We start from the raw sequence: 27,828 nt of genomic DNA, 5'->3' as shown, positions 1-27,828 counted from the left end.
ACACCAACCTGTGTTGCACACTCACACACGCTCCATGTGTGCTATCGCACACTGGCCTGTCGCATGCTCACATGTGTGCCATTGCATGCTAGCACGTGGTGCACACTCACATGCATTTGACGTGCACTATCGCACACTGGCCTGTTGCACACTCACATGTGTACTATTGCATGCGAGCACATGGTGCATGCTCACGTGCTCACAGGCGTGCCACTGCACACTAGCACATGGTGCACACTCACATGCACTCCACGTGCGCTATTGCACACTAGTGCGTGGTGCACACTCACACGCACTCCACGTGCGCTATTGCACGCTGGTCTGTCGCACGCTCACACATGTGCTATTGCACACTAGCACATGGCGCACGCTCACACGCGTGCCATCACACACACTCCGCGTGTGCTATTGCACACTGGCCCGTGGCACGCTCACGCGTATGCTATTACACGCCAGTACACGGTGCGCGTTCACACACACTCCACATACGCACTATTGTACTCTGGCCTGTCTCACGCCCACGTGTGCCCTTGCACGCTAGCACACGGTGCACGCTCCCACGCGCTCCCGCACGCGCCGTCGCACACCAGCCCGCGGCGCTCACACGCGTGTGTCATCGCCCTCCCCCCCCCCCCCGCCGCTGCGGGCCCCTTTAAGGCGCTCCGCCCCCTCTCCCCGCCACGCCCCGCCACGCCCCGCCCCCCGGGAAGGGGAGGAGGGGAGGGGAGAGGGGGAGGGCGCGAGGCTATTTTTAGCGCAGGGTTCCGTCACGTGACGGCGAGTGACGTCACTGAATGTTGTTGTCGGGGCGGGCGGGGCCCCGCTGCAAAGATGGAGGGGCGGCGGGGCGCGCGCGGGGCGGCGCGGCCGGGCACCGCGCAGGTACCGGGGGGGGGGACGGGACGGGAAACGTGGGGGGGGGGGGTGTCGTGCAATGCCGGGGGGGGGGTGTCGGTGCAGCGGGGGTTACCGGGAAGGGGGGGGGGGGGGAGGCTGCAGGGGGGGGGGGGCACCGTGCAGCAATGCTGCGGGGGGGGGTGTGTGCAATTTTGGGTGGGGGGTCTCTGTGCGTTGTCGGGGGGGTGCGATGGGGTTTGCGCCGTGTAGAGCCCGGGGGGGGGGCGCGGGGCGGGGGGGGGGCCGTGCGCCAGCGCGGCGGCGGCTCCGCAGCGCGGGCCCTTTGCAGGCGGCGGGGGGGGGGCCCGTTGTATCGCGCAGGGTTTGGGTTTAACGGTAATGGGCCCCCCCACGCCACGCTGTGGGGTCTGTCGCGCCGCTGAACGTGCCCCCCACGCGTGACCCCTCCCGACCCCCATCGCGGGGAGATACCGTGCGGTGGGGGGGGGCTGCAGCACCGGGGGGGCTGCCCAGCCCTGAGTGTGTCCTCCCCCCCCCCCCGCGTGGGGCTGGGTCCGACCCCGCTGCAGAAGACCTACGGGGGGGGGGGGCACTTGCGTCCCTATGGGGTGATACCGTGGGGGGGGGGGGGCGGCCTGCCCCACCAGGCTCCCCCTTTGTGCCCCCCCCCTCCTCTTTCTGCAGAGCCTTGTGTAACACTACCAGCCCCCCCCCCAGGTCCCCTCCGTGTCCCCCCCCACAGACCCCCAGGTCCCCCTTTCCCCGGGGGGGGGGGGGGACGGACAGTGGGGCCGCATCCTGCCACCGCCGCCTGCCAGCGGATGCTGGGGGGGTGGGGACCGGTGCTGGATCCAGCCCTTGGCTCTGAGCAGCCCAGGCCCCCCCCAGTTTGGTGCTGGGATGGGGGGGGGGCGCAGCAGGCAGGGTGGGGGCCAAGGGTGCTGACGAGGGTGCTTGGTCCCACAGGGGTCCCGGGCGGCGTGGGCACAGCCCCAGCACCGCGGCCGGCGCTGACGGTCTCTCCGGATTGCCGCCTCTCCGCGCCCCCCCCGGCACCGCTGTCACCTGCCGGCCACCATGGACCCCCAGAGCGATGCAGGTGAGACCCCGGGGACAGCGCGTTTTTTTTTGGGGGGGGGGGGGGGCTGCACCCAGCCGGGCACCCTGTCCTGGGCATCGTCACCGTCCCCCCGCTACGTGGGGGTCAAGTCCCCACCGTGACCCTGGAGTGTGTCGTGTGTCCCCCCCCGCCACAACCACCGCAGCACCCGTGGGGTGTCGTGGGGGACACACACACCACACCGGTGTGCCACGGCGGCACCTGACCCGGCACGGCACATCAACACCGGGCACCCGCCGCCACCGTCGTCGTCGTGCGGCTCATTAGCGCCCGCGTGGGTGTCACCGTGCGAGACGGGCGCGTGCGGCGGCGGGCGCAGTGCCGGGGCCGTGGCGGGTGCCTGGGGCTGTGCCGAGCTGAGTCGACCCCTTCCCCGCTTATCCCGGACCCCCGGCATCCACCCGTCGCCGGAGCGGGGAAACTGAGGCAGAGGGTCGGGTCACCGCCGTTCTTGCTGCGCGGGTCGCACGCGGCGGCTGCTCCGGCTCTTTACGGGTGAAATCCGGCGGCACCGCTCGGCGGCGGGTCCTCGCGGACCCCGATGTGCCGGGACGCGGGGTCCCCTCGGTGCCATCCCGCGGCAGCGGCGCACGGGGACAGCCGGGGCGACCGCGAGGGCCGTGCCCGCGCTATATCGGCCGCCGCTGGCTCCTCGTCAAAGCCGCCCTGTAATTAGCCCGCTGGGAATTCCAACGACATCTGGATGCGCGCGCGGCCCCCCCCGACGCTCGGCCGGTGACGAGCGGCTCCGCCGACCCCCGCAGCCGCCCGCAGCCTTCGGGACTCTCGGGAGGGGAAACTGAGGCACGGGGTTGTGGCAGAGCCCCCCATCCCGCTGGATGCAGCTGGGGACTCGCCGCCGGTTTGGGACAGAGGTGTGTGTCCCCTCTGTCCCCAAACCCCCCCCCCCCACCCCCCTGGTGCTGCTTGCCCCCCGTGCTGCCGCTGCCCGTTAGCCGCCCGCCGATATTTTTGGAGCGGCCGCAGGGCTGGAGCGCCGCCCGGCCGTGCCTGGCACGGGGCTGGCACGCGGCGCGGTGGCACGGGGACACGGCCCGGCCGCCTCCGCCTAATGCCCGCGGCGCTTTCCTGGGGGGTCCTCTCCTGGCCGTGGGTCCGGATCCCGCTGGGGCTGAGCCTGGGGGGGGGCGGGTTTTGGGGTCCCCTTGGGGATGAGGCCCTTTGACTGCTGTGATGAGTTGGGCAGGTCTCAGCCGGGCATCCCCGGGGGCTGCATCCATTGCAGGGATACGGCGGAGGGCACCCCTGAGCCTGGGTGGGGGGGGGTCCCCAGTCATCTTTTGGGTGCTCTGTGTCCCCCAGCGCTCTCCGCTTGCAACCCTTTCCCACACTCCCCCCAAAACCGGGCTGTACTGGGTGGGTGGGGGGCCCTGCAGGACCTGAGCACCCCCCCGGCATCGCATGGGTGACGGTACCATCCTTGGGGGGTGCAAGCATCCAGCTCCCTTCCATCCCTGCTGGCGTGCCTGGGGGGGTCCCCACTTCCACCCCCCTCCCCTTAATCCCACAGATGTGCCACCACCTCTGGATGGGGCTGCCCGTGCCGGGCCACCTCCCTGTGCCGGGTGGGTGCCCCGTGGGGGGGGGGGTCCAGCAGCCGGGAGGGCTCGTTCCCGTGGCCTCCTGCCCGCCAGCGGCACCAGAAATAGCTGGGCTGACGTCAAACCCCAAAGAACCCCGAGGAGGGGGGGGGCACGGCGTTGGGGGGGGGGGGCAGCCCATAAATATCCCAGCTATTAAAAGTCTCGGCTTGGGATTAACGCGCTGGTAAATAAACGTGGCTGCCGCCGGCAGAGGGGGGGGTTACGTGTGGATGGGGGGGGGTGGCGTGGGGTGGTGGTGGGGGGTCCCCATTTTGGTTCATTGTCACCCCCAAGTCTGGCTCCGCTGAGCCGCTTTGGGTCACTGATCCGGCAGAAAATGCGCTGAGTCGGCGTCTGCGCTGGCTTGGGGACCCCCGTCCTGCTGGGGGGAGTTGGGGGGGGGGGTCCTGGGTGGGGTGGGGGGGCCGCTCGCCTTCACTTTCCCATAGTGGGGGCTAATCCCCCTCCACGTAACCCGGATTTGATTCCTGGCAGCGCTGATGCGGATTAACGTCCCCGGCAATTAGGGGCTCGACAGGGACCGTGGCCGGGGGGACACACACACACACGTGGGATGGGGCCGAGGGTGCCTTGGTGGGGGGGGGGATTGTGATCCTGCTGTGGGCCCCCCCCTATGCAGGGGCACCCCCTCTCCCCCAGTCCCCAGGGCAGTTTGGGGGGTGCAGCCCGGTGTTCCTGGAGGGGGCTGTGTCGTGGGGGGGGACACACACGCGCACGACGCACCCCGTCCCGCGGGAGCCGTCGTGGCTCCCCCCGGCACGCTGCCCTATTTATAGCCGGCTCCTCCCGTGCGCCGGCTATTTCCAGGCGCCAGAGAGAAGAGCCCAGCCGGGGGGGGGGCCGAGAGGAGGCTGCGGGTGAGGGGGGGGGGGCTGGATCTGCTCCCCTCATCCCTAACCTGCCCCCCCATTCCTAGCCAATGGCTCCTTTGTCCCCCAATGTCGAGGGGGTGAGGCGGTGGCTGGGTTTTGGGGGGGGGGACACATGCCCCAGGGCCCCCCCCCGCCCATTTACAGGGGGATGGCTGTTTTTCCGCAGAGGGGGGGTCCGGTCGTGAGCCCTCGCTGGAGCTCCTGTCCTGCGCCCAGCTCCACGCCACCCACCCCACCTCAGGTGAGTGCTGGGGGGGGGGGTCCCGACCCCCCCACCCTGCTCCTAAACCCAATGGCATCCTGCCCAGCAGCGGTCTGTCCCCAAATGTCCCCGAGCGTTGGGACATTTCGGGTGTCGTTGTTGTGCCCCCCCACTCCAAGGCTCTCCCTTGTTGCAGGGCTGGGGTGGGGGGGCACCAGGGGTGTGTGCCCCCTCCCCCCCCAGCATCGTCCCTGTGCCCGGTGACAACCGCGGTGCTCTGGGCCAAATCCTGCCCGGGGACCCTGGCACCCGCAGGCAGCGCTTTTCCCCCCACCCTCCCTGAGTTTCGGGGTGTCCCATCCCTGGGGTAGCAGATCGGCCGTCCCTGTGCCTGGGGGGGGGGACACACACGCTCCCCCCAGTCCCCAGGCCTGCGGTGGCCAGTGTGGTCCCTGGCAGGAGTCGGGGGGACACCCTGGTCCCCAGCCCCACAGTGGGATTTTTAGCTCCCGGCGTCTCCCCACCGGGATGGGGGTTCCCGGGTGGCTCCGAACCGGCTCTGGGGGTGGTTTTGGGTGGTGGGTGCTGGAGGGTGCTGCCAGCCGGCGGGGGGGGACGGGGGTGCTGCCGTGGTGGCACGTGGGGATGCGGGCAGGTGGCCGTGGTTTGGCACGGAGTGGGGGGGTTAAGCGTGGCACGGCGGGGTGCTGCGGTGGGGGTCGGTGTAGGGGTGTGCATGCCCTCGGATGGGTGTGCGAGGGGGAGAGCTGCTCTCCTTGCACGGGTGTGTACGGGCGTGCAAGGGGGAGAGCCGCTCTCCTTGCATGGGTGTGCAAGAGGGAGAGCTGCTTTCCTTGCATGGGTGTGCAAAGGGGAGAGCGGCTCTCCTTGCACGGGTGTGCAAGGGGGAGAGCCACTTCCCTTGTTACGGGTGTGCAAGGGGGAGATCTGCTCTCCTTGCACGGGTGTGCACGTGTGTGCATGGGTGCGCAAGGGGGAGAGCCACTTCCCTTGTTACGAGTGTGCAAAGGGGAGATCTGCTCTCCTTGCACAGGTGTGCACGGGTGTGCAAGTGGGAGATCTGCTCTCCTTGCACAGGTGTGCACGGATGTGCATGGGTGTGCAAGGGGGAGATCCACTGTCCTTGTATGGTTGCGCATGGGTGTGCAAGGGGGAGAGCCGCTCTCCTTGCACGGGTGTGCATGGGTGTGCAAGAGAGAGCTGCTCTCCTTGTACGGGTGTGCAGGAGAGAGCTGCTCTCCTTGCGAGGGTGTGCAAGAGAGACCCGCTTTCCTTGCATGGGTGTGCAAGGGGAACAGCTGCTCTCCTTGCACGGGTGTGCAAGTGGCAGAGCCGCTCTCCTTGCACGAATGCGCGTAAAGGGACTGGTGTGCGAGAGGCAGGTGACCCCCCGCCGTGTCCCCATTACCCCCAGGGCACCCCCCCATTGCACCCCCACGTGACGGTGCCAGCCCCCGCAGAAGGACCTGGGGGCCCTTCGGTTTGGGGGGGCCCGTGGGCACCGAGGGGTTAAGCAGCCCCCATCCATCCCGGGGAAGGGGCCGGATCCGGTGGGGGCTGACAGGGTGGGGGGGGCCGCAGGGTGGTGCCCCCCCCCCCCTTTGGCAGGGTGGTGGCCCAGCAGGGTGGGGTGGTGGCCCCGGCCACTTGCCAACCCAAAGCCACTTCTGAGCCCCTAAGTGCAGGTTTGGCCGGGGTTGGGCCAGCTCCTGCCCTGGCCCCTCCCGGGGCTATTTTTAGCACACCCCCCCCCCACCATTGCTGCCTCCCCCCCCACCCCAGGGCTGGGTGTTGTCACCCCCCCATTGCACCCCAACACCCAGCAGGGTGGTTTTGTCACCACCCCCCCCCCAAACTGGGGGGCTGTCAGGTCTGGGGGGGGGGTGCAGGGGCACCCCAGTGTGCACCCCCCCCCCAAATCCTCCCTCCACCCCCCCGGGAGAACCAAATCCCCCCCTGGAGTTGAATTGGGATGGTGAGGGGGGGCTGGGGGTTCCCACAGCCCCTCTTGCATGTCAAGGGGGGGCTGGCACTGACTGGGGGGGGTTGCTTGGCACTGGTACATACTGGGGGGGCTGCTTGGTATATGGGGGGGGGGGCTGGTTAGCTTGTGGGGCTTGCTGCGTGGCTTAGGGGGCTGACTAATACCGGGGGGGGGGAGCAGCACTGGGGGGGACTGGTTGGCACTGGGGGGGTGCAGTCTGGTACTGGGAAAGGGGGACTGGCAGGTTTTTGGGGGGCTGGCTGGCCGGCCGGCCCTGGGGGGGGGGGGCTGACAAAGCGGGGGGGTCGGTGCTGGAGCTCGGCGGCACAGTGACGTCCGCGGGTCCGTCCCGGGCACACGTCAGTGCCCGACGTGCAGCCGCGCAAGGTTGGGGGGGGCCAGGGCGCATTAGCATGCAGTGCGTGCCCCCCGCCCCCGCTTTCCTGTTTGCGTGGAGATGGGGGGGCCCCCCCCTCCCCGCCACCGTACCCCTCCGTCCCTGAGGGGGGGGTAGGGGGCTCAGATGCCTGCATTCCCTCTCCCATGTCTTTTGTTATTGGGGGGGGGGGGGGGGTGAGCTGTGCCCCCCCCCCCCCATCTCCAATTTTCTTTGGCAGCTCGGTGGTCGCCGGGGGGGTTTATGCTCATCCCTGAGTTGGGGCTTTAGGGGGGGGGACAGGGATGGGGGCTCCATCTTGCACCCCCCCCCCGGCTGCTCTCTGGGCTAGTATTGTTGCATGTTGCAGATGTAGGGGCTCAGCTTGGGGTGATCCCCCCCCACACCCCATGTTTTTTGAGGGGGGGAGGGAAAGAGAGGCACGGGGCTGATCCAGGGTGCTTGTTGCTGGTGGGAGACCCTGGGGTACTTATGGGAGGGGTTGATCCCTGACACCCCCCCCCCCCCCCCCGCCAGCCTCCCATCCCTAGGAATGCCCACCCTGCCCCCTGAGCATGCCCCAGCTGTCTCCCATCCCTGAAACACCCCCTAAATGCCCCCCCCATCCTTGCGACACCCCCAAGCTGCTCCCAGCTTTCCCTCCATCCCTGAGACACCCCCAGATTGCCCCCTAAACATGTCCCAGCCCCCCCCTTCCTCGGGATACCCCCAGACCACCACTGGCTGCCCCCCATCCCTGGGGCACCCCCAAACTGCCCCCAAGCATGTCCAGCTGCCCCCCCCATTCACCACGACAGCCCCCCAGCTGCACCCTAACTGCCTCTCCATCCTTGGGACACCCCCAGATTGCCCCCTAAGCATGTCCAGCTGCCCCCATCCCTGGAACAACCCCAAACCGCTCCCAGCTTCCCCTCCCATCCCTGGGACACCCCCAGATTGCCCCCTAAACATGTCCCAGCCCCCCCCATCTTTGGGATACCGTCAGACCACCACTGGCTGCCCCCCCCATCCCTGGGACACCCCCAAATTGTCCCCTGAGCCTGCCCCAGCTGCCCCCTAACTGCCCCTCCATCCCTGGGACACCCCCAGATTGCCCCCTAAACATGTCCCAGCCCTCCCCCATCTTTGGGATACCCCCAGACCACCACTGGCTGCCCCCCCATCCCTGGGACACCCCCAAACTGCCCCCTAAGCATGCCCAGCTGCCCCCCATCCCTGGGACACCCCCAAATTGTCCCCTGAGCCTGCCCCAGCTGCCCCCTAACTGCCCCCCCATCCTTGGGACACCCCCAAGCTGCTCCCACCTTCCCCTCCATCCCTGGGACACCCCCAGATTGCCCCCTAAACATGTCCCAGCTCTTCCCCCCCCCCCCAATCTTTGGGCTACCCCCAGCCCACCCCCTAAGCCTCCCCGGTGCCCGCAGGGGCGGAGGGGCCGGCGGAGGTGCGAGGGGCACCCGAGGCGTGCGGGGAGCGCCGGGGGCCGGGGCTGGATGCGGCGGCGCGGGAGCGGCAGCTGCAGCGGGAGCTGTTGGCCCTCAAGCAGCAGCAGCAGCTCCAGAAGCAGCTGCTCTTCGCCGAGTTCCAGAAGCAACACGAGCACCTCACCCGCCAGCATGAGGTCCAGCTCCAGAAGCACCTCAAGGTGGGCTGGGGGTGATGGGGGGGGGTTATCACCTGTCTTGGGGGTGATGGAGATGTGGGGCAGCATCTGTCTTGGGGTGATGGAGCCATTGGGTGGAGATTTGGGGTGATGGAGATGTGGGGCATCACCTGTCTTGGGGTGATGGAGCTGTTGGGTGGAGATTGGGGGTGATGGAGATGTGGGGCAGCACCTGTCTGGGGTGATGGAGATGTGGGGTATTACCTATTTGGGGTGATGGAGATGTGGGGCATCACCTGTCTTGGGGTGATGGAGATGTGGGGTACTGCCTATCTGGGGTGATGGAGCCATTGGGTGGAGATCGGGCTGATGGAGATGTGGGGCATCACCTGTCTTGGGGTGATGGAGCTGTTGGGTGGAGATTGGGGGTGATGGAGATGTGGGGCAGCACCTGTCTGGGGTGATGGAGATGTGGGGTATTACCTATTTGGGGTGATGGAGATGTGGGGCATCACCTGTCTTGGGGTGACGGAGCTGTTGGGTGGAGATTGGGGGTGATGGAGATGTGGGGCATCACCTGTCTTGGGGTGACGGAGCTGTTGGGTGGAGATTGGGGGTGATGGAGATGTGGGGCATCACCTGTCTTGGGGTGACGGAGCTGTTGGGTGGAGATTGGGGGTGATGGAGATGTGGGGCATTGCCTGTCTTGGGGTGACAGAGCCGTTGGGGAGAGATTGGGGGTGATGGAGATGTGGGGCATTGCCTGTCTTGGGGTGATGGAGCCGTTGGGGGGAGATTGGGGGCGATGGAAATGTGGAGCGTTACCTTTCTGGGGTGATGGAGCCTTTGGGAGGGTTACTGGGGGTCTCAGAGCTGGAGGGCATCACCTGTCCATAGTGATGGAACTACTGGGGAGAGATTGGGGGTGATGGAGCTGTGGGGCATTGCCTGTCTTGGGGTGATGGAGCTATTGGGGACTTAGTGGGGGTGATGGAGCTGTGGGGTATCAGCTATGTGGGGTGATGGAGCCGGGGGGCATCATGTTCCTTGGGGTGCTGGAGCTGTGGGGTGTCGCACCCTGGGCCGACGGAGCCACGTGGGGAGAGGGGGATGAGGGCAGGGTGCTGCGTACCCCCCTAGGGGCCTGATCCCCGGAGGGGATGGGAGATGGGGGGGTGCCCATCCCTGAGACCCCCCCCTCCTCCGGCTCCGTCCCCGCAGCAGCAGCAAGAAGCGCTGGCCGCCCGCCGGCAGCAGGAGCTGGAGCAGCAGCGGCAGCGGGAACGGCAGGAGGCCCTGGAGCAGCAGCAGCGCCTGGAGCAGCTCCATGCCCTGCGCACCAAGGACAAGAGCCGGGAGAGTGAGTTTGGGGTGGGGGGGTCCGGGGGGGGGGTGTGTTGCATGGGGCCTGGGAGCGGAGGTGGGGGTCTGGGTGGCAATGGGGATGTTGGGGTCTGGGGTAGTATTGGGGTCTGGGCGGTGGCGGTGGGTGCAGGAGGGTCCTGGGGGGGGCAGTGGGGTTGGGGATGTGCTGTTGTGTCCCCCCCAGTCCCAGCCGCGTGTCTGTGTCCCCCCCCCCCAGGTGCCATCGCCAGCACGGAGGTGAAGCTGAAGCTGCAGGAGTTCCTGCTCAGCAAGACGAAGGAGCCGGGCACTGGCCCCCCCAACCATTCCCTCCCCCAGCACCCCAAATGTTGGTAGGTTACCCCCCCAAACCCAGACAACCCCCCCCAAACCGGGGTGGGGGGGGACCCAGGCGTCCTAGCGGGGTCTCTGCCGCCTTCGCCCCCCCCCCCCCCCTCCCCAGGGCTCATCACACCTCGTTGGACCAGAATTCCCCCCCCCAAACCGGCAGCCCGGGGACACCCCCATCCTACAAACTCCCCCTCCTCGGCACCTACGACGGCCGGGATGATTTCCCGCTTCGCAAAACCGGTGGGTGTCGGACCGCCGGCGGGTGGGTCCCGGGATGGCGGGGGGGGACACGGGTGGGGACGGGACAGGGTTGGGGTGGGGGGGGGATGCCGGGAGCCGTGCTGGGGCTAACGCCGCTTCCTGGGTTCCCCCCCCCCCCCAACCCCCCGCAGCCTCCGAACCCAACCTGAAAGTTCGCTCGCGGTTAAAACAGAAGGTAGCGGAGAGGAGGAGCAGTCCCCTGCTGCGGAGGAAGGACGGCACCGTCATCAGCACCTTCAAGAAGCGAGCCATCGAGATCACGGGTGAGCCGGGGTCTCGGGGGGGCACACGGGCTGCGTGCCTCAGTTTCCCCAAGTCACCGAGCGTTCCCCGTGCGGCGATGGGGCCTCCAGCCGGGACCCCGCGTCCTCTCCCTGGCTACCAGGGCGCGCACGCCCTCGTGCAAGACGTGCGTACTTGTGTAACATGTGCGCGCAGGCTTTTGCGACGCGTGCTTGTGCCCGCGCACGCTTGCGCGTCTGCAGACCTGCGCTTGCGCACGCGCGGTTGCGCGCCTTTGCGCGTGCACTTGGGGACTCGGGCGCAGGTTGCCCCGTCCCTCCCGCGGTCGTCCACCCTGGGAGGGGAAACTGAGGCAGGGGTGGGGGCGGTGGTGGGGGTGGCAGCCCCCCCTCATGACGCCCGCCGGTCCCGCAGTGTCCTCGGTGTGCAGCAGCGCCCCGGGCTCCGGGCCCAGCTCCCCCAACAGCTCCCACAGCGCCATCGCCGAAAACGGCTTCACCGGCTCCGTCCCCAACATCCACGCCGAGGTAGGAGCCGCCGGGGAGGGTGGCACACGCGTGTGCGGGGAGCGCGCTGTGAGCGTGCTCGGGGGGGCGTGTGTACGTTTAGATGCGTGCCGTGAGCGCGCTCGGGGTGCGCACGCGTGTCCGGGCGTGTGCAGCCAGGGAGTGTGCTCAGCATGCGTATGTGTGGGCAGACGTGTGCTGCGAGTGTGCTCGGCGTGCACGCGTGTGCCCAGGTGTGTGCAGCCAAGGTACTCGGTGTGCACACGTGTGGCCAGGTGTGTGCTATTGGCACGCTCAGGGTGCGCACGTATGCTCAGGCGTGTGCTGTGAGCATGTTCAGGGTGCACGTCTGCGTTCAGATGTGTGCTGTGAGCGTGCTCAGGGTACACGTATGGTCAGGTGCATGCAGCCAGGGTGCGTGCTCAGGGTGCACGCGTGCGTGATGCGAGCATGCTCAGGGTGCACACGTGTGTTGCGAGCACGCTCAGGGTGCACGCGTGCGTGATGCGAGCACCCTCAGGGAGCGTGCATGTGTGATGCGAGCATGCTCAGGGTGCACACGTGTGTTGTGAGCACGCTCAGGGTGCACGTGTGCGTGATGCGAGCACCCTCAGGGAGCGTGCATGTGTGATGCGAGCATGCTCAGGGTGCACGCGTGTGCTCAGGTTTGTGCAACTAGTGGGTGCATGTTTAGCGTGCACACATGTGCTCAGGTGTGTACAGCCAGCATGCGCGCGTTCGGGGTGCACACACATACTTGAGTAGGTGAAGCCAGCGTGTGCGTGTCCAGCTGCACACGTGTGCTCGGGCACGTGCAGCCAGCGTGTGCTCCCAGGACCGCAGCTTGTGCGTTTCCGCGGCGTGTCTTGGCACACGCGTGCGTGTGTTCATGGCGTGTCGGTGCCATGTCCCCCCCCCCCCCCGCCCTGCAGCAGCTCCTGCCCCAGCACCGAGCCCTCACCCTGGACGGCGCCAGCCAGCTCAGCCTCTACACGTCCCCGTCCCTGCCCAACATCTCCCTGGGGCTCCAGGCCACCGTCACCGTCACCAACTCCCACCTCAACGTGAGTGGGGCCGGCGCGGGGGGGCTTGGCGCGGGGACCCTGCGCCCCGTGGAGGTGCCACAGGGACCTGGAGCTCCGTAGCGGGGGACGTGGGGACCCCACGGGGGGGGAATGGCACGAGGACCCGATGTCCCATAGGGGTGGTCTGGGCGCCTGGCACCTCGTAGGCTTGGCGTGGGGACCCTGTGCCATGGGGTGACTGATGGGCAGGAGTGGGGGGGTTCCCAGCCAGGAACCCCGGTATCTGGGCTCCCCCCGTATCCCCCTCCAGGGCTGGATTTGTGCCTCAGTTTCCCCACGGGAGAGAAACCGAGGCACGCGGAGGGGACGACTGCCCGCGCCCCAGCGTCCCCAGTTTGGGGTGCTCCCAGGCTGGGGGCGGTGGGCTGGGGATGGGGGGGAGGCCAGCGTGCCATCCTCCGTCCCCACAGGCGTCCCCCAAGCTGTCACCGCAGGCGGAGGCCGAACGCCCGGCGGTGGCCGCCCTGCGCCCCGGGGCCGCCCTCACCGGCAAATTCCTGAGCACCTCCTCCATCCCGGGCTGCCTGTTGGGGGTGGCCCTGGAAGGGGACCCCCCCGCCGGCCCCGCGTCCCTGCTGCAGCACGTCCTGCTGCTGGAGCAAGCGCGCCAGCAGAGCACCCTCATTGCCGGTGAGTCCCCCGCCCTGCCTCAGTTTCCCCCGCCCTGCCTCAGTTTCCCCCGCCCTGCCTCAGTTTCCCCCGCCCTGCCTCAGTTTCCCCCGCCCTGCCTCAGTTTCCCCCGCTTGCAACCCCCCGCCACCACCCCGGCTGGATTTTGGAGGTGGGGGGTGTCTGGGGGGGGGGTGTCAGGGTGCTTCACTGATGGCGGCCGGCTCCCTCAGTGCCGCTGCACGGGCAATCGCCGCTGGTGACGGGGGAGCGCGCGGGGAGCGTGCGGACGGTGAGCAAGCTGCCGCGGCACCGGCCCCTGAGCCGCACGCAGTCGTCCCCCCTGCCCCAGAGCCCCCAGGCCCTGCCCCACGGCTCCCTGCCCCACGGCACTCTCCAGCATCATTTCCTCGACAAGCAGCAGGTTCAACTGGGAAAGGTGGGGCAGGGGCCGGCTATGGGGTGGGCGCGGGGGGGTGGCACTGGGTGGGCATGGGGCTGGTGTGGGGTGCGTATGGGGTGTGGGATGGGCATGGGGTGGATGTGGGGTGCATATGGGGTGGGTATTGGGGGGGGGCACGGGGCAGGGGGTGGCTGTGGGGGGGATATTGGGTGGGTATGGGATACGGGATGGGCGTGGGATGGAGACGGGGTGGGCGCAGGACAGCCACGGGGTGTTGGGGTGGGTGGGGGGGTCGGTTTGGCCCCCACCCACCCACCGCCCACCCCCCAGCTGCTCCCCAAGCCGGGGGAGCTGGCGCGGCAGCCCCCTACCCACCCCGAGGAGACGGAGGAGGAGTTGACGGAGCAGCAGTCGCCCCCCCCGGGTGATGGGGCTACCCCTGGACCCCCACTCACCCTCGTCTCTCCGGATGCTGGGGACCCCCCGGAGCGGCTGCAGGACCCCGAGGGCTGCGAGGAGCCGGGTGACAGCGGGGACGAGGTCGATGTCCCCGGGGTCCCCGATGTCACCGACCTGGGGGTCACGTACAAGCAGGTGAGACCTCGGGGGTTCCGTGGATCACTGTGGGGGGGGACCCCCAAATATCACCAGCTCCCTAAATGCCCCCCCCCCCCCAAATTCTTGCACGAGCATCCTATGCATGAGCGGCCCCCTTGCACGAGCACCCTTTGCACGCGCATCCCACATGTGAGTGCCTGGTCCCCGACTCTCCGGCCAGCCGTGCCCCCCCCCCTTCCCTAGGTTTTTGGGGGCCTGCCCCCCCCCGCCCCAGCCCCGCACACTGCCGCAGCGATGACTCGGAGGGGCCGGTGACTCATTCCCCCCCCCCCACCTCCGGCCTCCTGGCTCTGCCACCCCCGCACTACGGCCCCCCCCACCAGCCCCCTCCATGACTCATCCCCCCCCCCAAAACCTCGGACGTGGCCACCCCCTCCCCACCAGGCCAGGGATGTGGCCGTGCCTCGTGCTGGGTGATGGCTGTGCGGGACCGGGGCTGATGGGAGGGCCGGACACCCCCCCCCCCAGGTGTTCCCTGAGGCACCGCTGCAGCTGTACCCCGCGCCCCCCCTGGGTATCCTGGCGTTATCCCACCCGGCTCTCGCCCGCACCCAGTCGTCCCCCGCCAGCGCCAGCATCAAGCCCCCTGCACCCGATGGGCCCCCCAAGCACCTATTTACCACAGGTATGGGGGGGGGACAATGCACATGGGGGGTTGTCCCAGGGTGGGGGGTTTCTATCCCATGGGGTGTCCCAGCACTTGGGGGGGGCCAGGGGTGCCTGTGTCCCATGGGGTGCTCTTATCCCATGGGGTCCCCCATCCCTTGGCGTGCCTGGGGTGCCCGTGGCTCATGGGGTCCCTCTGTCCCATGGGTCTGCCATCCCTCAGGGTGACATGGGGTGCCCCTATCCCATGGGATCCCCCTGTCCCCTGGGGTTCCCAATCCCTTGGGGTGCCCAGGGGTCCCCCTATCCCATGGGATGCCCCTGTCCCCTGGGGTTCCCAGTCCCTTAGGGTGCCCAGGGGTCCCCCTGTCCCCTGGGGTTCCCAGTCCCTTGGGGTGCCCAGGGGTCCCCCTATCCCATGGGATCCCTCTGTCCCATGGGGTCCCCCATCCCTCGGGGTGCCCAGGAGTGTCCCCACTCCCTGGGGTGCCCCATCCATCCATGTGCCCATGTGCCCATGTCCTGTGGGGCACCCCATCCCTCGGGGTGCCTGGGATGCACATGTGCCATGGGATCCCCCTGTCCCCTGGGGTTCCCAATCCCTTGGGGTGCCCAGGGGTCCCCCTATCCCATGGGATGCCCCTGTCCCCTGGGGTTCCCCTATCCCATGGGATCCCTCTGTCCCATGGGGTCTCCCATCCCTCGGGGTGCCCAGGAGTGTCCCCACTCCCTGGGGTGCCCCATCCATCCATGTGCCCATGTGCCCATGTCCTGTGGGGCACCCCATCCCTCGGGGTGCCTGGGATGCACATGTGCCATGGGATCCCCCTGTCCCCTGGGGTTCCCAATCCCTTGGGGTGCCCAGGGGTCCCCCTATCCCATGGGATGCCCCTGTCCCCTGGGGTTCCCAGTCCCTTGGGGTGCCCAGGGGTCCCCCTATCCCATGGGATCCCTCTGTCCCATGGGGTCTCCCATCCCTCGGGGTGCCCAGGAGTGTCCCCACTCCCTGGGGTGCCCCATCCATCCATGTGCCCATGTGCCCATGTCCTGTGGGGCACCCCATCCCTCGGGGTGCCTGGGATGCACATGTGCCATGGGATCCCCCTGTCCCCTGGGGTTCCCAATCCCTTGGGGTGCCCAGGGGTCCCCCTATCCCATGGGATGCCCCTGTCCCCTGGGGTTCCCAGTCCCTTGGGGTGCCCAGGGGTCCCCCTATCCCATGGGATCCCTCTGTCCCATGGGGTCTCCCATCCCTCGGGGTGCCCAGGAGTGTCCCCACTCCCTGGGGTGCCCCATCCATCCATGTGCCCATGTGCCCATGTCCTGTGGGGCACCCCATCCCTCGGGGTGCCTGGGATGCACATGTGCCATGGGATCCCCCTGTCCCCTGGGGTTCCCAATCCCTTGGGGTGCCCAGGGGTCCCCCTATCCCATGGGATGCCCCTGTCCCCTGGGGTTCCCAGTCCCTTGGGGTGCCCAGGGGTCCCCCCATCCCATGGGATGCCCCTGTCCCATGGCATCCCTCTGTCCCATGGCGTCCCCCATCCCTTGGGGTGCCCAGTAGTGCCCATGTCCCACAAGGTCCCCCCTCTCCTATAGCCTTTTCCATCCCTCAGGGTGCCCGGGGATCCTCGTGTCCCATAGGATCCCCCTTGTCCCGGGGGGTGTGGGAGGGTGGGGGTCCCGGGGGGGGCCGGTCCCAGGCGTGCCGCTGTGGCTGCCCGGCGCAGGCGTGGTGTACGACACGTTCATGCTGAAGCACCAGTGCACCTGCGGGAACACCAACATCCACCCCGAGCACGCCGGCCGCATCCAGAGCATCTGGTCCCGTCTGCAGGAGACCGGTCTCCTCGGCAAGTGTGAGGTGAGGCACCCCATGGCCAGGGTGGGTGGGTGGGGGTCCCCTGCTTGTCTAGGAGGGGGTCTCACCCCTGTGTCCCCCCTCCCCAGCGCATCCGGGGCAGGAAGGCGACGCTGGAGGAGATCCAGACGGTGCACTCGGAGCATCACACGCTGCTTTATGGCACCAGCCCCCTCAACCGCCAGAAGCTCGACAGCAAGAAGCTCCTGGGTGGGTGCCAGCTGGGGTGCCTGGACACCTGGGTCCCCTTTTGGGGTTGGGGGGGGACACGACACACTGTCCCCACCGGCACCCACCCTCCATCACGGCACTCTCTGCTCCGCCAGCTCCCATCAGCCAGAAGACGTACGCGGTGCTGCCGTGCGGGGGCATCGGGGTGAGTATGTGGTGGCAGCAGGGGGGGGGTGTCCCCAGGCTGGTCTGTCCCCGCTGACGTGTCCCCGTGTGTCCCCCCACGTGTCCCCCCACTGCAGGTGGACAGTGACACAGTGTGGAACGAGATGCACTCGTCCAGCGCCGTGCGCATGGCAGTGGGCTGCCTGGTGGAGCTCGCCTTCAAGGTGGCCGCCGGCGAGATCAAGGTGAGCGGGGCGGGCTGGCACGCCGGCGGGCATCCTCGCACACCCGCACGCTCGGGGTGTGCGCGCTTGCATGCGTGTGTACCACCCACGTGCATGCTCATCTGGGGGTGCGACGGCTCTTGTGCAAGCTTGCGTGCACGCGTGCTGCTTTTTTGCACGCTTACCTGGGGGTGCAATGATCCTCGCGCACGCTTGCACGTGCGTGCGCTGTCCTTGCGCGTGCTTACCTGGATGCGTGATGGCCCCCGTGCAAGCTCGCATGTGTGCGTGCCTCTTGTGCACACTTATTTGTGTGTGGCGGTGCTCAGGCATGGTTACATGTGTAGGTACTGACACCACGTACGCTTACGTGCGTGCGTGATGGTCCTCATGTGTGCTTGCGTGTGGGTGCACCGCTCTTGTGCGCACTATCTGGGGGTGTGATGGTCCTCAAGCACGCTTGCACACGCGCACTAACACCATGCACGCTCACCTGGGTGTGCATGGTGGCCCTTGTGCACGCTTGCAAGCGTGCAGTGTCCTCGTGCACGTGCGTGTGTGTGAAGGTCCACAAGCAAGCTTGCATGTGTGCACTTGCGTGCACGCTCACCTGGGTGTGCGTGACAGCCCTCATGCACGCTTGCATGCGCACCCTGTCCTTGTGCATGCTTGCATAGGTGCACGTGATGGCAGATGCGCACGCTTGCACGTGCATGGCAGCCCTTGTGCATGCTCGTGTGCGTGTCGCTCCCCTGCACGCTCACCTGGGTGTGCGCCGCCGCCCTCGTGCACGCGTGGGCACACGCCACACGTGTCCCTCTCTGTCCCCGCAGAACGGCTTCGCCGTCATCCGCCCCCCGGGACACCATGCAGAGGAGTCCACGGCCATGTGAGTGGGGGGCTACTGGGAGCACTGGGGGACGTGGGGCTGGCGGGACCCCCTCCCAGGCTTGGGGGGCGAGGGGGGGGGTCGACAGCGGTGACCCGGGGGTCCCCCAGCACTGACCCTGCCCCCTGTCCCCAGGGGCTTCTGCTTCTTCAACTCGGTGGCCATCTCGGCCAAACTGCTCCAGCAGAAGCTCAGCGTGGGCAGGATCCTCATCGTGGACTGGGTAACGTCCCACCAGGGAGGGGGACGGGGACCCCCCCTGGGTGATGGGGGACCCTGTAGGATGGTGGGGGGGGGTGTCCCTGACACCGCTGGCACCCCGGCAGGACATCCACCATGGGAACGGGACCCAGCAAGCCTTCTACAGCGACCCCGACGTCCTCTACATCTCCCTCCACCGTTACGATGACGGCAACTTCTTCCCAGGCAGCGGGGCACCCGAGGAGGTATGGGGTGATGGGGGGGGGGGCTGTGGGATGGGGGGGGTGTCACCCTGCGTGTCCCCCTTCCACCCTGGCTGCAGCAGTGGGGGTCACCCATGGCTGTGCCCAGGTGGGCAGCGGGATGGGAGTGGGCTACAACATTAACATCGCCTGGACCGGCGGCGTCGACCCCCCCATCGGGGACGTGGAGTATCTCACCGCCTTCAGGTGGGTGTCCTGAGGGGGGTGGGGGGATGTTCCTGGGCTCTTGGGGGGATCCCCGCATCCCAGGGAGGTCCCTGTGCCCTTGGGGGGGGTCCCTGTGCTCTTGGGGGGATCCCTGTGCCCTTCAGGGGGGTTGTGGGGGGGGATCCCCATGTCCTAGGGGGTCCCTGCACCCTTGGGGAGGTCCCTGTATCCTGGGGGGATCCCTGTGCCCTTGGGGGGTCCCCATGCCCTTGGGGGGGATCCCCGTGTCCCGGGGGGGTCCTCGTGCCCTGCCCTGACCCTCTGCCCCCCAGGACCGTGGTGATGCCCATCGCCAACGAGTTCTCGCCAGACGTGGTGCTGGTCTCGGCCGGCTTCGACGCCGTCGAGGGTCACCTCTCCCCGCTCGGCGGCTACTCCGTCACCGCCAAATGTGAGTGGGGTTCGGGGGTGTCCCCAGGGTGGGGACCCTGGCCAAGCCACTTGTCACCTCCCCCACACTTTGGTGTCCCCCAGGTTTTGGCCACTTAACAAAGCAGCTGATGATGCTGGCGGGGGGCCGGGTGGTGCTGGCGCTGGAGGGGGGGCACGACCTGACGGCCATCTGTGACGCCTCGGAGGCCTGCGTCTCCGCTCTGCTTGGCCTGGAGGTACGGGGGTCACCCGTGGGGACACCCCCCACCCGTGGGGATCCCTCTTGCCATCCCCCTGGGGTACAGGGTGTATTGAGGTGCACACCCTGTGCCGTGCCTCAGTTTCCCCCAGGTGGATGAGAGGGGCTCCGGTCCCATCCCTGCTCTCGGCAGGGGGGCTTTGGGGTTGCTGGTGGCAGGTTTGGGGGTCTTGATGGTTTCCCCCCCGCTTCCCCCCTCCAGCTGGAGCCCCTGGATTCATCCCTCCTGCAGCAGAAGCCAAATGTGAACGCGGTGGCTACCCTGGAGAAGGTCATCGAGATCCAGAGTGAGAACCTGCGGCCGGGGTGGGGGCATAGACCCTGTCGGGGTCCCCTGGGGGGTGCCCGTGGCTGTCCCTGCCACTTGGGGGACACGGGAGGGGTGGCACAGGGGGGTCCCCAGGGCTGTCCTCACCACTGGGGGACCCCAGCGGGTCTGTCCCTGCCATGGCGGGGGGGGGGGGGGGCCTGGGGACTGTCCTTGCCTTGGGGGGACCTGGAGGGGTCTTCAGTGCTGTCACTGGGATCCTGGGGGGGGGTCCCTGGGGCTGTCCCTGCCTTGGGGGGGACCCAGAGGGGTCCCTAGGGCTGTCCCTGCCACTGTAGTCCCATGGGTCCCTCTGGGTTGGGGGTCCTGGGGGTTCCCCGGGTTGTCCCTGCCATGGGGGTCCCCAGGGCTGTCCCGTCCGTGGGGGTCCTGGGAGGTCCCCAGGGCTCTCTCAGCCGTTGGTGACACAGGGGGTCCCTTGGACTGTCCCTGCCACTCTAGTCCCGTAGGTCCCCAGGGGTTGTCCCTGCTGTGGGAATCCGGGGGGTTCCCTGGGACTGTCCCTGCCTTGGGGGAGACCCAGAGGTGTCCCTAGGGCTGTCCCTGCCACTGTAGTGCCATGCATCCCCCTGGATTGTCCCTGCTATGGGGGTCCCAGGGGTTCCCTGGGTTGTCCCTGCCATGGGGGTCCCCAGGGCTGTCCTGCCCGTGGGGGTCCCGGGAGGTCCCCAGGGCTGTCTCAGCCGTGGGTGACACAGGGGGTCCCTTGGACCGTCCCTGCCACTCTAGTCCCATGAGTCCCCAGGGGTTGTCCCTGCTGTGGGGGTCCCGGGGGTCCCCCGGGGCTGTCCCTGCCCGAGCCGGTGCCCAGCCCTGCCGGTGCCCGCAGGCAAGCACTGGGGCTCGGTGAAGCGCTTTGCGGCGACCGTGGGCTGCTCCTTGCTGGAGGCGCAGAAGGGGGAGGCGGAGGAGGCCGAAACGGTGACGGCCATGGCCCTGCTCTCGGTGGGCGCCGAGCAGGGGAACGCCGACCCCCAGCCCAGGTACGGCTCCCCGGGATGCTCCCGGCTGTGTACGCAGCCACGCGTGTCCCCGGGGTGGGGGGGATGCTTGTTCCCCTGGGGGTGTGCACGGAGCCACGCGTGTCCTTGGGGACACACACGTGTCCCCGGGGGTGTGCATGGAGCCATGCGTGTCCTTAGGGGGGGACATGTGTCCCTGGGGGTGTGCATGGAGCCACGCGTGTCCTAGGAGGGCGTGCATGGAGCCACACGTGTCCTTGGGGACACACACGTGTCCCCAGGGGTTTGCATGGAGCCACGCATGTCCTTAAGGGGGGACATGTGTCCCTGGGGGTGTGCATGGAGCAACATGTGTCCTTAAGGGGGGACATGTCTCTGGGGGTGTGCATGGAGCCACGTGTGTCCTTGGGGGGTACATGTGTCCCTGGGGGTGTGCATGGAGCCACGCGTGTCCTTGGGGGGTACATGTGTCCCTGGGGGTGTGCATGGAGCCACGCGTGTCCTTGGGGGGTACATGTGTCCCTGGGGGTGTGCATGGAGCCACGCGTGTCCTTGGGGGGTACATGTGTCCCTGGGGGTGTGCATGGAGCCACGCGTGTCCTCGGATGGGCTGCGTGTCCCCAGGGGTGTGCATGGAACCGCGTGTGTCCTTAGGGGGGGACATGTGTCCCCAGGGGTGTGCATGGAGCCATGCGTGTCCCGGAGGGATGTGCATGGAGCCACGCATGTCCTTAAGGGGGGAACGTGTCCCTGGGGGTGTGCATGGAGCCATGCGTGTCCCCCCAAATTGGCGTGTCCCAGCCCACTGACAACAGGGAACCGGGAGGATTGACGGCGGGGGGGGGGGCGCTGGAGGCAGCCGTGCCCGGTGCCGAGCTCCCGGCATCGCTGCCTCAGTTTCCCCAGCCGGGGCTGGGCGCCCGGTCCCTGCCGCAGGATCCGGCCCCGCTCAGGCTCCGCTTTGCCCCTGGCCAGGCCGGCGGAGGAGCCGATGGAGGCTGAGCCCATGCTGTGACCCACCGGCCCCTCGCCGCACGGCTGAGATTTTTTTCCGTTTCCAAAAAAGAAAGAAACACCGAGAAGAAAAAAACACACACAAAGAAATCACATTAAAAAAAAACAACACACCTTAAAAAAAAGGACAAAAAAAAAACCCCTGAAATGGAAGAAACCGGGAGGAAAAACAGAAAAAAGAGGAAAATATTTTCTTTTTCTATTAAAAGAGGAGAAAAACACAAAAAAATACCAACTCCCCCGTCCTGTTGGACCCCAGCTCCACGCGGTGTTTGCGGTCGTGTCTCTTGTGAAGCATCAGTTCCACCAGCACCCCAGCTCCTCCTGCCCCCTCTGTCCGTCCGTCCCTCTGTCCGTCTGTTAGGTTTTCCTGTCGCTGCCCCGGGCCCCCCTGGCCCCCCACCGCAGCTCCCCTCTTTTTTTTTTTTTTTTTTAGGGGGATTTCCTTGTTTTCTCCCCTTTTTTTTTCCCACTCGGTCCCTCCCCGGCTCTGGTGTCCGTCCCCCCCCGGGGGGAGGCGATGGGAAATATTCGTGCCTTTAATTCAGTTTTTTTTTTAATGCCTTAATTTCCCTGTGATTTTGGGGGGTTTTCTCAGTTTTCTTCTTTTTTTTTTTTTTTTTTTTCCCCTTGGCGTCCTTGTTTCAGAGGGGGACATGAGACGCAGGGGACGAGCCCCATCCCTTTGTCACCCTGGGTTGATGGGTGACAGATCCCAGCGCCTTTGTTGGGATAAAACTTTGTCCGTTCTTAAAAGAGAGGAGAAAAAAAGGAAAAAAGACACACACAAAAAAAAAAAAGAGGAAAAAACCACTTTACTTTCCTGTTACTTCACCAGCCGGAGGGGACTTGGAGCGATTTTAGCTTTAAAAGAGAGGAAAAAAAAAACAAACCACCCACACAAAACAAAGGTATATAATTTTATTACAGATGTATTATTTAATAGTATTTTTTTAATGGGTGGCACCGGCCACGGGTCCCGGCGCGGAGGGGGAGGATGGGGACAGCGCTTTGTGTTTTAAGTTATTCCGGGGGGGGGTTTGGAGTGGCTCTGGGGAGGTCCCCAAATTGGGGGGGTGGTGGCAGAGATGGGGATGAGCGTGTGTCCCCTGTCACTTCCCCTGGCCCCAGTGGGGGGGGCGGGGGCGTCACCAAGTGCTGCAGTGACCCCAGTCTGGCTGTCCCCAATACTGGGGACAACACCTTGGCCCCAAGGTGGGGGCTCTGTTGGGTGGTGGTGGCAGCCCGGGACCCTCCTCATCCCTCCCCATCCCAGGAGGGAGAAACACCTCACATAGAAACTAACCACCTCCTGGGGGGGGGGGGTGAGGGGTGCCGGCCCCCCAGCAGCGAGGCCATCTTGCTTTGGGCTGGTGTCATCATGTTTCCCCCCTCCCCGTTGTCCGCCCCCTGCCCCAGCCCTGCCTCGGTTTCTTTTCTGTCCGTCCGATGCCCGCTCACGCGCTCTCGATATGGTTTTCAGTTGAGTATTTTGTAAGATGTTACCGATGTTCGTCCTTGTATAAATAAAACTGTTTCTGGCAATACCTGGTGGTGTCCTGCTGCATTTGGGGGGGCCCGAGGGAGGTACTGGGGGGAGGGTGCCAGGAGCACCGGCACCTTTGTGTCCCCTTTCCCGTCCCTGTTGGATCAGGACAGACATCCCCAGGGCTTCATGGTTGCCCCGTGTGCCTCAGTTTCCCTACCTACAGCAACAGGGCTGCCCCTTTCCCATCCATCCGGCCCGACATCAGGGTGCGGAGCTGGATCAGCCTGGCTGCGGGGGCTCCATCCACCCCGTTATCCCCCCCAGCCCAGGCTGTGCCCTGCCCCAGGGGTCCCCAGCCCTGCCCGTGCCCCCCCCTTTTTGAAGGACTCGGGGGCCGGCAGGTTGGTAACGGTGTTTTTATTTGGTTAGAAATGGGATGGCCCCTCCAGCCACTGAGGTACAGTGGGAATCCTGGCATGGGGGGGGTCCTGGCTCCTTCCCCTCCCTACCCCAGGGGGGGAAACTGAAGTGGGAGAACTGGGGCAGCTGGAAGGGGGCCAAGGTGGTGCCATTTGTCAGCGACCCCAAGGTTGGGACCGTCCCTACGCCGTGTCCCCAGACCTGCTGGGCACGGGGCACCCCCAGCTCTGCCACCCGCCTGTCACTGTGCCCCCTGCCTGCCCCACGCTGGGGGGGGGTCCCCACTGTCCTGGGGGGGAGCAGCGCTGTTAGGGCAGCGAGGGTTAAACAACTGGCCTGTGGTCCCAAGGGGGGACTGTGGATGCCCTCCTGGTATGGAGCCGGTGGCTGAACTCAGGCCAGGAGCCACCGGCGATGGGCACAGCCAAGGGCAAAGCCAGGAGGGGGGGGTGCAGGACTAACCATGACACGGTGGGGACCCCTACTCGGCATGGGGGGAGCCCCGTGGGCGGGTGAGGGAGAGGACGAGCCAGGGCAGGAGAGATGCCACCAGCCAGGGCCCGGCGGCGTACTTGAGAAAGCTGGTGCCGTACCACAGGGTCGCGTCCGTGGGCTGGAGAAGCCGGTGCAGGCCCTGTATGGCCACCAAGGCCAGCACGGCGCCGGCCACGCGTTGCCAGGGGTCCAGCGGCTCCCCCCGGTGCAGGGGGAAGCCAGCGGCCAGCCCCAGCCCCAGGGCACTGCCAGTGTCCCGGCAGACGGAAGCGAAGGGCCGGGTGTCGAGGCGGAGCCAGGCGGGATTGGAGCACCATTTGGTGGCCAGGTGGATGGACCTGCAGGGTTCAGGGAAGGAACTTTGGAGCTAGCCCTCTGCCAGCTTGGGGGGCAGACCCCTGGGGCTAGCCCCCACACCAACCTGGGGGGGGCAAATCCCTAGGGCTAGCTCCCCCCACCACCACCGGGCACTCACCAGTCGATATTGATGCCGGCGGCAATCACCAGGCTGTGCAGGGCAAGGGAGCTGAGCAGCAGGGCCAGCGCGGTGGCCATGAAGAAGCCCGAGGTGCAGGTGGCTGGGGTGCGAGCCTGGAGCCCCCAGCCCAGGGCTGTCCCTGGACAGCAAGAACAGGCAGATTGGGGCACCGAGATGGATGACGGGGGGGACTCGAGGGAAGGCGAAGGTGCCCAAAACACCCTGACCCAGAGATGGGTGTTGGGCTCTGGGTGGAGGGACCGAATGTTCTTCCACTCACCTGCCAGGATGCCACCGACCACCTGATGGGGGAAGTGGGCCAGGACAAAGACCCGCGAGAGCCCCACAGCCAGCTGGAGCAGGGTGTAGGCACCGAAGGGGGTCAGGTTCACCACAAGGCTGGAAGGCAAGGAGGGTCAGCGGCGGGGAGGCGGCCATCGAGTCTGGCTCGGTGCTCCCGAGCGTGTTGTGCCAGGCAGGGCAGGCTTGGCCCTGCTTGGCAGGAGGAATGAGTAAAGCACAGGTGAAGGCGGCAAAAAAAAAAGCAACTCGGTGGGGTGGGGGGGGAGCTTCGCAGTGGTCTCCAGGGCTTCGCAGCTTGTTCCTGCAGCAGCCAGAGCTGCCAGGGTAGAGCTGTGCTCCCCAGGAGCTGCCCCGCTGGGAGGGGAAGGCATCCTTCCCGCCCGCTGCCGTGGCTGCTGCCCACGGAAGAAGGTTTCCCACATCACACCTCCCTCTTCCAAAAGATGCTCTGGAGATTTCTAAGCACTAGCTTCCCCGTCCCAGGACTCACCTCCTGGAGTGTCTGGATGCCAGCGCTGTCAGAGCGGTGACGAGCGGCCAGAGGGCTGCCCCCGTGATCATGCAGTGGCCGGAGGGGCTCCCTGCGAAGAGGAAGAAGAGGATGCTCAACACGGTGGGTCGGGGGAAAGCGTGTCCCAGCAGCATGAGCGCCCGAAGTCACCCAGGAGAGCTGGGGATGTGTCTGCTGAGCCTAGCCCTCGCGGCTGGGCAGCCCTGCCTGCGCCCTGGGTTCCCTCCTGGCTGACGGCCATGGCCAGCGTGGGGGGCTCGGCTCGAGGATGAGGATGGAATGAGCCGGTGCCCATGGATGATGGTCGCCTGCTCAAAAAAACAGGCAGGGATGTGGGTTCTGTGGGCAGGGGAGGCCAGGCAGAAAGGGCGAACGAGGCATCCTGCTCCCTGCCGCCGGCAGACTCTCCTGTGGGTTTCCTGGCCCTGGAGCTGCCTGTGCCGTGTGTGCCGTGCCAGCAGCCGTGGCGCCCGGCCCGCTCCCCGCCGCTCGCTCGTTTGCTCTGCCGCGAGGTGCTGGCTGACGAACGGCTTTCCCACTTGGCGTGTCCTGCCAGCCCAGCAGCAGCCTCCAGCTGCAGCATTCCTGTCCGGACAGGGCCTCCCGGCTCCTGCAGCCCTTCCCTACAGATCCCAGGGCCTGCCGGAGATGTGAGGAAAAGCTTTCGCCCATAACTCACCCGGTCCCGTTTCGCAGGAGACAGGGAACTGGCGCAGCATGACCAGCTCCTTGCTGGCGAGCCCTGACTCATGGACCCACCAGAATGGGCGCTCCCCGAATAAGAACCTGGTGGGGAGAGAAACCACAGAACAGTGAACAGCCGAACGCAGCCCAACGCCTTCACTGCCCATCCCTGTGGATCTGAGAGCTGAAGCCGGCAGCAGGAGGGCAGGATCCCTGCCAGTTCTTATGGCTCCCGGGCTTTTTTCTGCCATGAATGCCTGGCAGATGCGTTACCGTGGCTTGGGTGACCTGCAGAAACTCCGCGCGCTTTCAGCGTGGCACAGGCAAGGAGCAACACGTGCCTCTGCCTGCCGAGCAGAGCCTGCGGTTGTGTTTCTGCTATTGTGAACGTGCCACCACTCAGCCCTCGGGGTGTCACCGGGTGTGACAGGGATCCTGTGACTCCCAGCTCTCCCCTCACCATTTGAGGATCACGTTGAGCCACTCCGACACCAGGCCGATCCACAGCACCGACACCCCCACCTTGCGGTCGAGAAAATAGGTGAGCGGGAAACAGACGGTGAAGATACTTTTGGGATCGGCCAGGGAGGTCACTGAGATCCAGAACTTTTCCAGCCAGGGTGGCCCGGACTGCAGCACTTCTGCGAAGCGGATCCCGGCAGTGTGCAGGGCATCCATTGCGCCGACCTGGATGAAGAGAGGGAGCGTTAGAGCTCAGGCCTCGGCACAGAGTCTGCCCGACAGGCAGACACCTTGGGAGGGGGGTGGGAGGTGGCCCCCCAGGGTGGGTGTCACGCTGTGGCTGTGACCCTGAGGGACGCCTTGCAGCGCGATGCCAGCGCTGGCACAGCTTCAGGGAGCAGTTCACCACCTGAAGTCTGCCCGCGAAGGACTCTCAACCTTCGCATCCCTCCTGCCTGCAGCTTGGCAGCTCCTGGCGGTGCAGATAGCCGCAGTGGGGATGTCGGTGCCGGGCAGCATCGCCACGTGCGAGGGGCTGTTTGCTGAGGGCCAGCACCGGGCAGGGCCCTGACAGACGGCTGCTCTGGGCTGACCCAGCGTGGGCATATCCCGAGGGTCTCAATGTGGGCTTTACCGGAGCAGCCAGGCTGCCCTGAAGAGACCCATCCTCCCTGGGGCCAGCCCAGGGCCTCCCTGGGGTCTCCTTAGGCCAGGCCTGGGACCTCCCTGGGGTCTCCCTAAGCCAGGCCCAGGACCTCCCTGGGGTCTGCCTTTGGGGGGTGTCTCCCTGGGGTCTCCCTAGGCCAGGCCCGGGATGTCCCTCGGGGTGTCTCCCTGGGGTCTCCTTAGGCCAGGCCCAGGACCTCCCTGGGGGGTCTCCCTGGTGTGTCCTTAGGCCAGGCCCAGGACCTCCCCGGGGTCTGTCTCCCTGAGGTCTCCTTGGGGTCTCTCTAGGCCAGGCAGGATGTCCCTGGGGGGGTCTCCCTGGGGTCTCCCTAAGCCAGGCCCGGGACCTCCCTGGGGTCTTCTAGGCCAGGCCCGGGGCCTCCCCTGGATCCACCGGGGGCTGCTGGGACGGCCCGGCCCTGCCGGGGACACCTGGTGGTGCTCCCCCAGCCACGGTGGAGCCGGGCAGGGTGCCTAAAGGGGGTGTTTGCCCCCTCCCCCCCCCGCCGCCACTCCCGCGCTCTCACCGGGCCTCTTCCGCCTACACTTCCCAGCAGCCCCCGCGGCACAAACCGGCTACGGGGCGGTGCGGGGGGGGGGCCTAAGCGGCGGGGGGCGGAGCGCGCGACGCCCCGCCCCCACCCCCGCTCCTCCCCTCGCCAAGGTCACCCCGCCCCTCGTCGCGCGCGCGGTGAC

The 27,828-nt window shown here is 67.1% G+C and overlaps 2 protein-coding genes and 1 long non-coding RNA gene across 8 annotated transcripts; 1 reads left to right on the top strand and 2 right to left on the bottom strand.

Moving 5' to 3' along the window:
• The first annotated feature begins 768 nt into the window (after positions 1-768).
• HDAC5 (histone deacetylase 5) lies at positions 769-23,171 on the top strand. 6 transcript variants are annotated; one of them, XM_069786588.1, is made up of 27 exons: positions 769-882; positions 1,825-1,957; positions 4,642-4,716; positions 8,504-8,724; positions 9,907-10,042; positions 10,265-10,379; positions 10,490-10,617; positions 10,770-10,901; positions 11,296-11,408; positions 12,323-12,451; positions 12,883-13,102; positions 13,315-13,520; positions 13,815-14,078; positions 14,571-14,727; positions 16,439-16,572; positions 16,659-16,779; positions 16,896-16,945; positions 17,043-17,150; positions 17,963-18,018; positions 18,154-18,241; positions 18,345-18,464; positions 18,571-18,668; positions 18,962-19,080; positions 19,164-19,297; positions 19,523-19,607; positions 20,478-20,631; positions 21,586-23,171. In XM_069786588.1, the coding sequence occupies exons 2-27, from the start codon at positions 1,936-1,938 to the stop codon at positions 21,623-21,625; spliced, it is 3,225 nt and encodes a 1,074-aa protein (XP_069642689.1). In that variant the 5' UTR covers positions 769-882; positions 1,825-1,935; the 3' UTR covers positions 21,626-23,171. The 6 variants fall into 6 exon arrangements, with proteins under 6 accessions (XP_069642689.1, XP_069642685.1, XP_069642686.1 ...); XM_069786584.1 differs by having other exon boundaries at positions 12,320-12,451; XM_069786585.1 differs by having other exon boundaries at positions 9,904-10,042; positions 10,538-10,617; positions 12,320-12,451.
• On the bottom strand, positions 8,921-9,696 carry LOC138685995 (uncharacterized). Its single transcript, XR_011325329.1, has 3 exons — positions 9,508-9,696; positions 9,072-9,165; positions 8,921-8,978 (listed from the first exon to the last, which is right to left on the bottom strand). It is a non-coding gene; the product is annotated as an uncharacterized lncRNA (long non-coding RNA).
• On the bottom strand, positions 22,223-27,740 carry G6PC3 (glucose-6-phosphatase catalytic subunit 3). Its single transcript, XM_069786589.1, has 7 exons — positions 27,660-27,740; positions 26,465-26,691; positions 26,000-26,106; positions 25,300-25,390; positions 24,787-24,905; positions 24,504-24,645; positions 22,223-24,366 (listed from the first exon to the last, which is right to left on the bottom strand). The coding sequence occupies exons 2-7, from the start codon at positions 26,680-26,682 to the stop codon at positions 24,015-24,017; spliced, it is 1,029 nt and encodes a 342-aa protein (XP_069642690.1). The 5' UTR covers positions 26,683-26,691; positions 27,660-27,740; the 3' UTR covers positions 22,223-24,014.
• Between the last annotated feature and the right edge of the window lie 88 nt (positions 27,741-27,828).

This window comes from Haliaeetus albicilla, chromosome 7 (genome assembly GCF_947461875.1).
Source record: "Haliaeetus albicilla chromosome 7, bHalAlb1.1, whole genome shotgun sequence".
NCBI lineage: Eukaryota > Metazoa > Chordata > Aves > Accipitriformes > Accipitridae > Haliaeetus > Haliaeetus albicilla.
The sequence above is the reverse complement of the archived record's forward strand: the minus strand, read 5'-3'. Positions and strand labels throughout refer to the sequence as shown.